The sequence below is a fragment of the Python bivittatus genome, unplaced genomic scaffold, assembly GCF_059951505.1.
Source record: "Python bivittatus isolate LINGU-HERP-01145 unplaced genomic scaffold, Pbiv_v1 ctg000080_np1212, whole genome shotgun sequence".
Taxonomy (NCBI): domain Eukaryota; kingdom Metazoa; phylum Chordata; class Lepidosauria; order Squamata; family Pythonidae; genus Python; species Python bivittatus.
This window is the reverse complement of record NW_028277035.1, coordinates 77,054,697-77,067,919: the sequence shown is the minus strand read 5'-3', so window position 1 is coordinate 77,067,919 and position 13,223 is coordinate 77,054,697. Positions and strand designations below refer to the sequence as shown.

The following is a 13,223-nucleotide window of genomic DNA, read 5'->3' as shown; positions in this document are numbered from 1 at the left end:
TGGGTTTTATTGTTATGGTTTTAATCTACTGTTAGCTGTCCAGTGTCATGCAAGCGAGATGGGCAGCCATATAAATTTTATGTAAGTATGTATAAATAAATATAAAAATTAATTTTGGTGCTGCAGTTTCTGGCCATTTTCTGGTATATATGTGGTGATAGGGAATTAAGACCTGGAAGTGAAGCAGTGTGCTTCCAAGAAACCTCCTGCTTTTATTTCCATTGTTGGATTTTTATTTTATTTTTTTGCCACTGAATTTTGGCAGCATGATTTCAGGTTGCTGGAGGGGTACAAAAGGTTGCTATGGGTTAGGCAGAAAACCTAATCTATTACGTCAGTTTAAGATGTCAGGAAGTCATTAACATGTTACTTAGAATTCAAAAACTAAATAAAAAGCAAATAAAAAAGATTGAAATCTCAGGAATGAGACTGCCAAATCCCACAAGATTTCAGCAATTTTGTCAGATTTCCGCTATTTAAAAATTTTAAAAAGTATTTTAGTTCCCTGAACTTGAAAAGTTTGCTGATGCCAGTTTGGTGTAGTGGTTAAAGGCACCATGCTAGAATCTGGAAGACATGATTACTAGTCCTGCTTTAGGCATGAAGCCAGCTAGGTGACTCTGGGCCAGTCACTCTCTCTCAGTCCTAAGAAGAAGGCAATGGCAATCCACTTCAAAAAATATTGCCAGGAAAACTGCAGGGACTTGTCCAGGCAATCTCCAGGAGTCAAGACTGACTCAAAGGCACAAACATACAGACACAAGTCAAGACTAGCAGCTTGAATTGTATTTTGAAAAATCTGGAACACTCGTGAAGTTGTTCCTAAATCTGCACACACCTAACACAAATGTTGCCACCTCGTTGTACACTAGATTTAGCTTCCTTACACTTTCAGGATAATTTCCACGTATGATATATTATAGTAGTCTGAATGAGAGATAGTTAAGACATGAAGCTAATGGGAAGATTTAGAACAGATTATTTCTTCACACAGTATAAAAATAACCTGTGGAATTTATTACCACATGACATGGTGATAACCATGAACTCAGATGATACAGATACATTCATGGAGGACAGGTCTATCAAGTGCTGTTTGTCTTGAAGACTCAATGTTACCTCTGGACTAGGGGCAGCATGCCTTCAAACATGAGTTGCAAGGCAACAAAGGCTGGAAAAGGATATGTTTCCATTGCCTGCTTGTGAACATCCCAGGTATCTGACTGATCATTCTGAAAAGCACAATGGTTTGTGACCTAATCTAACAAGATTATTTTTATGCCCTTACTAGTCACTGTGAATATGTCTTTCAGCTGCCTGACTATTAGAGGACAAGAACGTGTTGTTATCCTGCTAGAAGAGGCTATACCCCAATCTCATAAGAAGCTTGAACACCAAGCTGATATTTTAACAGGACTGAAATCAGTTTTCTCACTCACATCTATTTCCTTACTGGATCCAAGGGTTTACAGTAACTTTCCTATCTGAAACAGAAAAGAGCCCCTAACCCCTGTATTTCACAGGAACTTTTCCATCTATTTCATGTAAATGTTAACAAATACGAGGGGACAAAACAGAAGATCTGATCTATCCTCTTCTCCTCGCATTGGGATTCCTGAAGATATAGCTGTTTTCTAGAAAGCTAACCAGATGTATCATTCCTTTATATATATATCACTTATGTTCTAAGGAGAGCAAATTGTGCAATCAAAAGAAAATATGTAGAACCTGTTAAACCCAAAATATTCTGAGGACAGGAGGAACAGCAAAATAAGCAACTTCTGGCTTGGATATCAATCTAAAGCAAAAAGGCTGGAAAAAAACCAAGGTGTGTTTCCCCTGTGGCACAATAACTACATGTGTTTGAGTCTTCACAATATAACTATCAGGGAGTTATTCCCAAGGTCTTCAGAGCTCATTCCAGATGTTTATTCTTTGTTCAAGAAATAATAATGATGGGGCAATTTCTATGTACAGGTATGCCATTTTAGTGTCTAACAAACTCTGTATGAAACAAAACACTCCTCCCCTGCACCTCCATGCATAAAATGCTGCTTTGGGTGCACTTGTGTTTCATATGCAGGCACAAAACATTATTCGGGAAAACTGCTTAGCATTCCAGAGAGGAGCAGGAATTTGTGGGGAGGGAAAGAAGCATAAAAAAAGCATTGCAGTTGGGATTTCCTGATTTGGCAAGAACAATCGCAAGTTACCTTACAACCTACTTTTCTGTCCAAGCAAAAGCTTACAAGAGTTGGAACAATTTAACTTAGGAAACATGTTCCTAATCTACATAGTGGGATTTTATAAAATGATGCATGTTGTAAAGGAAGTGTACGGAAAGCACTTTTTCTCCCTTTCATATAACACTTGAACCAAGGGTCAAGCAGTGAAGTGATCTGGCAGTAGATTCACAGATAGACTGAAGGATGGATTTCTTCACACAACACTTTATTAAGCTATGGAACTCAGTGCCATGATTTGATGATGAATTAGCCAAATTCATGAAGTCATGACAGCTATATGGAATCTTCACGTCTCTTTACAGAATATATCTTAATATCAATTGTAGCAATGGGGTGGGGAGTAATGTTGGTGGGTTACTGTTTCAGATCCTGCTGGTACACACCCAGGCATCTGGCCAGTAATCTGGGCAACTCATGAAACATATACAACATTAAAACATAATGCAAAACAAAGAAAATAATTAAATACCGCTGTTAAAACAGAGATGTTAAACTAAGAGGCCCAAAACACATCTTATCTGAATAAGGAGGAAAATTCCTTCTCCAAGATATGTGCTTCATTCACTCCAAAACAATTTTACTGGATCCAATTATTTCAACAGACTGGAGAAGTCTCTCCATTCTGATGCCCTCCAGATATGTACTGGACTACAATTCTCATATTCCCAGTTTGGCCACTGGGTAGGAACGGTAGTCCAATAGACCTGGAGAAAATCAGAGTGTGGGAAACTGCTCTAGAATCAAGAAATATTTTTTCTTTGCTGGATAACAAGGAAAAGAGCACAGTATGTATTTTTACCTTGCCTTTCCATTTATATGTTACAAAGACAAATACACACATGCAGATGGACTTACTTTTCTAGGTTTGACTTTATCTTGTAAATCGTACTGGCCAATTCCTTTATAACTGATCCCAAGCCACCATGGGATGCCTTGTTTATCCTATGGCAGAGAAGAATAGAAGTTCTGAGGCTTTAGCAAGAGTCAAAAACTTCAGAGTTGATATAAGGTTTCTTTACTTCATCCTGCAACAAGTATCTGCAGGTTAGGGAGATGAAGGCAGCCCTTTGTTAGCACACCTGTGGCTGACAGAGAAGGTTTATTGTTTAAAGTGGTCTGCCATTCCCTTCCCAGCTGGAAGATGCTATACAAACAGGCCGAGAGCAGTAGGGAAGAGAAGCTGCTGTATTCTTTGAAACCGTGGCTAGAGGTGGGGCCCAAATGGAAGAAAATCTTTGGGTGGTAAGCCACAACAGTAAAAGAAGACTTGGTGAGGGACAAGTCCAAAGCAAGGCTGAACTGTTGAGAGAAAAGAATGGGCTGTGTACACACATCACACAGTTCCATATATATTTACTCAGACGTACACTTTGTTCAGCCTACATTCCATAAATTACTTTACATACACATGTGAAAGACAGAGAGGAAAGGATAAGGGAAAACAGTTATTGTTTATTTTAAAAGAAAATTGGGCTGACATATTTTCTTGGTGAGAGCACTAGATTTTATCTTCCATAGAGCTCTTTTTCAAGCAACAAAACAGTAACTTAGAGTATTGTACAGTAAGGCATTATTTCCCTAAAGATTTTTTTAATCAACTTTGTAAAGTATATTACAAGAGCCAGTGAGGTGTAGTGGCTAAGGTGCTGGACCAGGAGCAAGGAGATACAGGTTCTGACCCTCCCTTAGGCATGGAGGACAGCTGGGTGACTTTGGGCTAGTTACTTTCTTTCAGCCCTAGATTAGGAAGTTGAAAAACATCCTGGAAGGCGCCCAGTGGCAAAATCACTTCTGCATGTTGCCAAGAAAAATGCACAGACCTGTCCATGAAGTTACCAAGAATACAAGGGGGGGGAAAGAGGGGGAGGAGGGGGTAAATTACTGTATTATTAAAAAGTTTGTGGCTGAAGTAAACCAAAGGTCTCTAGCTCATAACAGGCAAAACAAGCTAAGGGAGAACTAAGGAAGCCAGAGACCAAAAACAAAGAAAAGTGATTTTTGTTCATTTTTTTTTAGAGGGAAGTTTTGGAAGGCAACCCTAAGCTGCTAAAGATAAGGTGTCATTATTGTAATCCTCTCAGGGCACAGAGTGGCTTTGGATCTAATAGCTCCAACACTATCTCCAGACCATATCCCAGAAGGCCCCATTTTTGGGGCCTTACTCTTATGCTGCAGGAAAATTGCCAACAGTACTTTCAACAATGGAAAGCTTTTGCTCCTTTTATTATCAAGACTTCTTCAGTACCAGTAGATACCAATAAACAAGCACCTCCACCAAGCCCAAAGTCCACCAACATTTGTTACTCACAGTGTCAGTGTGAGAGTTCTGTGAAAGTTAAAAGGGTCTACAGTTTTATCAAGGTAGTTTGAGGCAATAAAATGTGGAGAATGTGAAAAACAAAAGGGATCTGTAAAATCCCTACCAGAATAGGAATTTGTGACATTTTTGAAAAGTTAAAGGGTTGTGCACTCATTCTCTACACAGGGTCAGTCTACATGTACAGAAGCATGACTGTGACCACTTGACATACACATGTTATCTATGAATTTAGCGGGATGTCTGAAAAGGAATGTCACTGTTCATGTACATATTCAGCAAGCTCATTATAGTTTGCAGTGCAGTTTTGGATGGCATGAATTGTAATACATATACAATTCTATATGTATAAACATCTTTCAGGGATAGGCCACTAATATCTGGACACTGGATATAGGAGCAGCAGGTATTAATTACATATGGATTAATTACAATCAAATATTTAAAATGGTTTACAAAATAAATACTCTTCACATTATTAATCTATCTGCTTTGTTGTTAATATAACTGTACCTCTCCTAGAATACCAGTCCCATTAATTTTATGTAAGCACTAGCTTTTAGAGGTTTTATTTATTTACACACACACACACACACATTGCTATTTGTATCATTTTAATCAACTAACATTGTAGCCCAGAATGGGAAAACAACCCATCTTGAATAAATTATAAGAACTTAAATACTGTTTGCTATGCAAAAGACAGAAAATTCTGAATGAAAATTTAATATTTTAAATGTTGTAATATGTTCACAATGGCCTTCCTGCTCTATTTTTCAGTTATTTCTTAGAGACACAGAATGCCACTCTATGTCAAACTGCTTATCCATGTAGTCTTTCATGATTTCCTGTGACTGACAGCAAATCTCCAGGATCTTAAGCTGAAGTCTTTGCCATCTCCTGATAGGTGATGCTTTTCAATGGTAACTCATCAGACTAAATACAAGATCTGCATTCATGCAGACACTACCTGAACTGCTCAGTGGATCCTGGGTAACCAGGAAGCCAAACCATGAATAAAGGCCTTGTTCCTGAAGAGAGTGGAGGACAAAGAGGATCCAGAGCTTTCTCATGATCAACCTGAAAAGGTAAAAAGTCCTTAAATGGGGCATGTATTCTAGTACAACATGAAGGCTTCTCCTTATTCATTTTATTCAAATGAGTTGTTTTTAATTAAAAGAAAAATGCATACAACAGGCAGTATATTCAGGTTTTCTTCCAGTATTCACTAACCTTTACTCCATAATAATGGATTCCATAAGTAGGCAGAGCTTCAACTACTTTCATGTACCTGCATGGGCAGATGTACAAGTCATTAAAGCAGCTTCTTCAGTAAAATCTTCTACTAATACACATTATCTAACTGATGCGTTTAGATTCATTTAGGTTTCACACCAAAACATTTTAGGTGCTTTAATTTTAGAAAGAATCAATCAACATTAATAGCTGAAGTCTGTTTATAAACAAGTTCAAGCAAAGCAACAAACTACAGAGTTAGCATTTTAAAGGAGATTATTAAAATAGAACCAGTCTTTTCTCTCTGTGTTGCCAGGTGCTTCTCTGAATGTATTTCCTTGAATAACAGCTGAACTCCATCAAGAACTTGGCTTCAATTCTATCAGCTGAGCTCTCTGCAATACTGGTCTAAATTGTTTTCCAAGTTTAGCTCTTGGGAGTGTTCAGTTCTTCTAAATCAACTTCACTGTAAATGTAGCTGACCCACTTTATGAGTATATGACATAAATCTGAATAGTGAAATGTGTGTAACATCAGAGAGATGAATCCAAGAGGCCTGATCAGCTAAGCATCAATTCACAGTACAAAGTTGCTTATACGTTTTTAGTGTCGGATTAATTCATAATTTATTTTCAGGTTATGAAAGGCATTCTTCAGCTGATAAATATGCTGTCAACCTCAAGTGAGAGGACAGCAGGGACACAGAGGAAGAGGAACAATGTATTGGAATATAAAGAGACAGTCTAAAAAGTTTCAAGCCTGCAGAGAACCAGCAGGACCAAAACAAGCTTCCGGGCCTTTCTAACCTCTGGCAACTACTTGGATTTCTGCACTCAGAGACTGTCAGCCTCAACCACGGACTAATCACACATGGTGTCAATAGTTCAGAAAAGGACTGAAATCTGTTCTGCACTCCAACTTCTCCCATAAACAAATGTCCACCTTATGAGGTGGACCAGACACGACCAATTCTACTTTATTGTAAGGTTACATTAACAGAAGCTTGCAAGTCTGAAAGTACTTCTTTTCCCCTGTCCCCTTTACAGCCCAAAAAACTAGGGAGGGTTGCTTCTGAGCCTTTTACCCCGCCCACATTCCTGCTGTGGCCTATGCTGCTCCTTTGGTTGCATCTCATTGCCCCGTCTCCCAAGGCCATTCCCACATACCATTACAATAGCTGAATAAAACACTTACCGAACAATTGCTTGTCCTCTAGTCAGTCCCTTGTTCTTAATATAATGTTCGATGACTCTGTCCTCACTGTGAATCAAGCAAAAAAAGTCTATTAAGAGAGGGTGACGTGTTTTACATCCCATGTTGCTCCAAACCCACCCCAGCCAGACAAAACGTTCCACAGAATCTCCCTGTAAAGTATATCCCTACCCATTCTGTCAATTCACAAAATGAATGCTCCAATTTTTGAATGGCACAGAATGGAATTACAGGTTAAGCTTTTTCTAGAGGAAATACCCTATAGCCTGGGTGTTTGCCACTTCATAAAAAGTAACTGTGGAGAAAGGGAGCTCAGTGGCCATAAATTTGGCAGAACTGCATCAGTACACAAAGTCGTAGACCTGTGAAAAACAGCCTCTGCCCGGTGCCCTTCAGGTGTGCTGGCCTACAGCTTTGATGATTCCTACCCAGCAAGATTAATGACTGGGTTTTTCTGACACACACCGAGACACACACCTTCCTTTCTTTCCTAAAAACAGCTTAAATGATTTGCAGGCAGGGCAAAAGCAAAACCTTCTATTTTCTTGTATGATTGGAGGCATATGGCAGTAATCTCATAATGACAGTGAAGTTATTTACCACAAAATTATCATGTGATAAAGAGGTTAATGTGTTGGTATAGGACTAGGCAATCTCAGGTTCAAATCTGCAATCAGTCATTAAACTTGCTGTGTCTCTGTCTGTTCCATCCAAAAAGACTGGGGAGTGCAAATCACCTACTGTATCCTGAATGTGAAACAGACCGTTTCAACCATTTTGGAAAGGTTTCATGCTTGAGTCCTTAAAACTTGAAACAGAGCTATTTTGAGCTTGAAGCACTTCCAAAACGATTGAGGTAAGGTGGTTAAGATATGAAAATGGTCTTGAGTTTTGAAACATTTTCCATAGTCCCCAATTATATGTCACTTGAGATTATGGAGAAAAGATGGGGTATGATTCAACAAGCCTGACTAGTATGTCTATTTTTTTTTTCTTCTTTTTCCTCTCCTCACCCATGGTGAAAAAAAACAGAAGGTACATGTTATCTTACTTGGCTACATTTGTTTTTGGAGCATCAAAAATGACTTCTTCCTGCTTAAATGAATAGAAGCCAGATAGATACTGTATATCCTCGCAAATAAGATGACAATTTTAGGTGCCAAAATGCACCCAAAAAATTGGGTTTGGCTTATCCATGGATAGATTTATCCATGAGTATATACGGTAATACTTTTTAAAAGTATCTGTATATCCAAGTATACTCACATGTAAGCCCATCCGCATATAAGCTGACCCTTGAAGTTTTAAACAAAACACCAATAAAAAATGGATAGTCTGTGGATTACCCATGGATAAGCCAACTGTGAAAATTAAAACATACGAAAATTCGAGGATTAGCTTATCTGTGGGTGGTGCATTTGGGTTAAAAATTTAAGGGTCAGCTCCTCCGCGGATGGGTTTATACACAAGTATATATGGTATTCAGTACAAAATAGCTTAATATCAGACCCGACATCAGGGGCTTTTACAGATAGAAGCTGATGTAAAGAACTTCCACAAGGCAATTGGTGACACTAATAGTGGCAACCATAATACTAGAATTCAATTTATTTGCTCATCTTCCAGTGTTATTAATCATTTGCTACCAGTGCCCTTGCGCATTCAGATAAAGCAAGCAGGCCGGTGTCCATACAAAATAATTGAAACAAATCTGATAACAGAAATGACAATATTCTAAAGGGAGAATGGAGCACTTATAACTCTCCAAAGACATATTTTACAGACTAAGATGGCCATTCTGGAAGAAAGAAACTTCAAAGACAGATTACAACATGAAACAACTGGGCTTCAAGAGATTCACCTTTTTCTTCTACAGCCTAAGCATGCACATTTTGAATGAATGAATGAATGAATGAATACACATGAGCATATACATATAATACTATAGAGCAGACTTTCTCAACCCTGGCAACTTTTAAGATGTGTGGATTTCAACTCCTAGAATTCCCCAGCCAGCATAGGAAATAACACTGCTACAGAGTGTTAATCAGATTGTAAAATTTATTCACCCTCAAATGAGATAAACTTATAGAGAAAGGGTAGCAACTCATTCCCCACCCCCCACTGCGCTTTTCTCAGTATTCTAGAAATCAGGTCGTTTCTTGATAGACATGAAGTCAGTATCAACTCCTATCGACCTCATAGATGGCTTTAAAAAGTGAATAATCACTACAGCTGTGATTGCTTTATAAAGGCATTATATTAGGAAGCAATAACATAGCAGACTACTACTTCGATGCCTTATTTGTGGCTTTTCCAGCAGCAACTGGTTGGCGGTTGTGGAACAAAGTATGCTGGGCCCAATGGACTTACAGTTTTATGCATCAAGAACTCTTAAGAACTCTTGCACTACCTTCCCAAGCTGACTATAATTCTTATTGTTCTTATCAGTAGCTGCAAGTAATAATTTAAGTATAACCTAGGGCTGCCTGATCTTTTTCCAGAGAAATTCTGTGATTTGAGTAACTGTATTGCAGAAAGAAATGTCACACAGATATTAAATGTACCTGTTTCAAGGAAAAACAGAAACCAGGTAACTATCTGAACTACTGTATCATACCACAATGAAAAATGTGCAGGTCAGATTCAATGGAGAGGAACTGAAACAAGCAAAATTTTGTTTCTATGTCAACAAGGTAATCTCTAAATATTTTTATGCTGTTACTGGGCTCTAGGCTTGTGGTTCTGCTTTTTGCCCCCCCCCCCCCCCCGCCGCTCCAGAAAGACTCCTATACCTTTGTGGAATTTCTCCATGACATATCACTGTTACAGAAAAAGCTAGTGACTTACCAGAACATACAAAGACTGCTCTACTGTAGAGTTAGGCTTCTAAAATCCTTATATAACGATGCCCAGGATTACAACCCAAAGGAATAAGCCATCATATATTGGGCCTCCATGGAATATTTACAATGGATTATTCTTTGCATTATTCTTCTCTTAATTCATGTAGAAGCTTGATTGTGTAAAGAAAAATTTATAATAACAGCTTGACAATAATGGACTTCTAAATGCTTCTGCATTTTTCTCATAAGCCAGCAGCATATTTTTATTACAAAACTTTGCCACAAGGAAGCTTGGAAACAGCTCTATAATTAATAACTAGCTTTTCCTGACATTGTGCTCTCCAGATCTATTCACCATGCTGACCTGAAATTCTGGAAGTTGTAGCCTCAACTCTCTGGAGGACACTAGGTTAGGGAAGCAGGACAACAACTAGAAATCAAAGTGCCATTTACAAACCTTCTTATTAGAAAATGGTCTCAGTGGCCCTAAATACCTCACTTTTACTCACCTGCAATCTTAGGCATGTTTTTCAGATGGTCAGTTTTATTCAGGTTAATAAGTTACTCCCACCTAGATGTATCAAGGATTGCAAACTGAGGCTCATTTAGAAAGGGTGGCTAGTAGAAGTACATTTCTTTATGTTATTCATGTAGTTTGGTATTGTTCTCTTAAGTATGTAACTTATTTTTAAATCCTGGGCTTGGACTCTAATATACTTTTAGCCTCCTAAACTTCGCTACTATTGATTTCCAGAGTTTGGATTAAATACAATCTTATTTGTTCAACAGTTTTTCAAGCAATCAGTAGCAGGAAGGAAAGTTCAACAGTGCCATAAAAATACCAGTGTGTTTAACTGAGTACAGGAAATATTGTATTTTGCTGTATAAAGCAGAAAGATAGAAGGTAGTGGCCACGGACACCAAAATGCTCACGAAATGTTTCTTGGGGATGCCAAGCTCACTCTCCACATGGCTTTTATGTTTTTAAAACTTTTAATTTTTTAAAAAAATAATTAAACAGAGAGCTGTTATGTCACAGATTGTTTATCCTCTAGTATGATCTTTATTTAGAAAAATGCCTTTGGGTTCCATGTAGGCTTTGTAAGCATTAAAAATGGTGCTTTGTCTGGAAATGTGCCCACCTACCCAGAAAAAGGCAAAAGTAAGGTGGAATAGGACCGAAAACCCTGAAGGAGGGTTAATTAAGGAATTAAGAGGGGTTGATAGGAGCAACCACACCAGTTCTTCTTCTGAAAAACTGTTGTTCTTTTGTGAATTGTGACACAAGCTTTACAACAGCCATTTTGTGAAAGCAACTATAACATGTGCTCAAAATTCCATATGTAACCATTGGTTAAAATAAATTTCCTGCTTCTGTAACCAAGCACTGAATTGACCAGGAAGAACTTGATTCAAAACTTTTCCCATTATGTGACCTTGTCACATGTGACTGTCAATAATTCATAAATTTGTAAGTTAACAAGGAAGGAGGATGCAAAGAAAAAGACCAGGATCCCAATATGATACACATATAAATTTAATAATTAGGTCTTACCAATAGGCGAGTGAAGGATGTTCCTGCAAAGTTTTTGTAGGAAATGCAGGCAAATTCTTTAGATCTTTTCTTGCATTTTCATTACTTTAAAAATATAAAAAGAATGGCAAAGTGTTATTTCGCTGGAATCAAATGATCATTTACATTAACCCAAAGTCTCAAGTTTTAATCACTGAATCATTCATGGTATATTATAGCTATCACAGCAATCTAATCCTGCATTATAGTTCTAAACAAAATACGTTCATTTACATTACCATTTTGATTAAGATGCTGCTGAGGAAATCCAGTTGTTGAGAAAAACATAAAGCTGAGATAACTTTAACCGGCTGTAATTGCTACCAGAATGTTTTTTGCTACAGGACGCATGCTGGTCTCATAAAAGAACCCACAAATCTTTTAATATGAAAAAGGGATGCCAAAATTGTAAAAGCAATCCTAATTCTAAAAAGTAAGTACAGAGAAGAAAAACGGCTTTAAAAAACAAACCGTAACTTGCTTCAAGATGTAGGAACTGGGCAACTGTCCATCTAATTATTTTAAGAAGGCAAAAGCATGTATGGTTGCTGGCACAAAATGGAAAAAAAAAAAAAGCAGGCAACATTTTTGGTTTGCCTGCACGCTTAAGTAGCCCAGTCGGGTTCTACGGGATTCTGAACACTTCAATGGGGATCTGCAAGAACCAACATGAATTGTTGGTATCTAGGATTCACTGGGATGACTGAGTCATTACCAGAAGTTTGGTTTCCTGATGGTACAAGTTGATAGGTGACTTCTTAAACAAGGTGCCTTATTCTTGTTCAAACCTAGGCCACATCCTTAAACAATTTAGCACTGGAAAGATTATACTTCATTGCTAAAACCTACACTTAATTTCTCTGTAGACATGTTTCTGCCCTGGAATTGGGAATACTCAAGTTGAAGTCTCCCCACTCAGCTATTGGGTTCCCTAGGTCACTTTTGGTCAATCAGTCTCAGTCCAAGTTACCTTATAGGGTGATGGATGTGAGGCTGAAAAAATAGGGAGTCAAAATATGAAATAATAACTGTAATAAATAAAACTATTTCTTAATAAGCAACAGAATAGCAGCATGCAGAGGCTTTCTCCTTTGTGAATTAAGGGTCTTCAGTCAAAAGAAACATCTCACAGAGGTAGTGCAAAGTGCATGAGGATAACATGTTCCCTTCAGCTGTTCACCTGTATTCTAAGAAGCAATGAAAGGATTTTATTTCAACTACTTGTTCCCCAAAAGAACACATTTCTCAGTGCTAAACTGGATGTTATTTTAGAGATGCCAACAGCATGGGATAGACGGAAGAATGCACCTTACTACAGTTCCTAGATGAGAGTTTATATGACTCTCTTATCTATTTGCAAAAACGTAATCCATTAAAATACATGAAAAGTGTTTTGCTGATGAAAATGTAACTATAAGAGGTCTCAGAAACAGTCATGATGGCAGTGGTGGGCAGAGGATTGAAACTCCCATCTTTGTTGTAGGGACCTTATCCAAATTGGATCTCCTGCCCCTACTCTAAAGTAAAAAAGGCAGAAAATGCATAGTTGTCAAGTACATCTTTAAATAGCATGTAATTCGACCCACGTGTCAAACTAAACATTAATTACCCAGCATTAGGTTCATCGCCCCCTTCATTTATTTACTCTACAGTAGCTGTGCAGAAGCCTGATCCAGACTGGATTGAGAGCATGCAGGTTGGGGAAACTTAATTTTTTTCCTCCAACTTTATATTTCTAAAATCTGTCTTTCCCCCACTCACCTGTACAAAAAAAAAGGGGGGGAGGGGGAAAG

The 13,223-nt window shown here is 38.0% G+C and overlaps 1 protein-coding gene across 2 annotated transcripts in view; it reads right to left on the bottom strand.

Moving 5' to 3' along the window:
- Positions 1 to 13,223, bottom strand: part of FRMD4B (FERM domain containing 4B) — a 224,965-nt gene that overhangs the window by 51,657 nt on the left and 160,085 nt on the right. For both annotated transcript variants that reach the window (XM_088134355.1, XM_007426078.3), the window contains exons 8-11: positions 11,413 to 11,496; positions 6,994 to 7,059; positions 5,797 to 5,854; positions 3,102 to 3,188 (exon numbers count right to left, since the gene is read on the bottom strand). In XM_088134355.1, the coding sequence (XP_087990481.1) occupies positions 3,102 to 3,188; positions 5,797 to 5,854; positions 6,994 to 7,059; positions 11,413 to 11,496 (295 nt within the window). The remainder of the gene's footprint in view (positions 1 to 3,101; positions 3,189 to 5,796; positions 5,855 to 6,993; positions 7,060 to 11,412; positions 11,497 to 13,223) is intronic.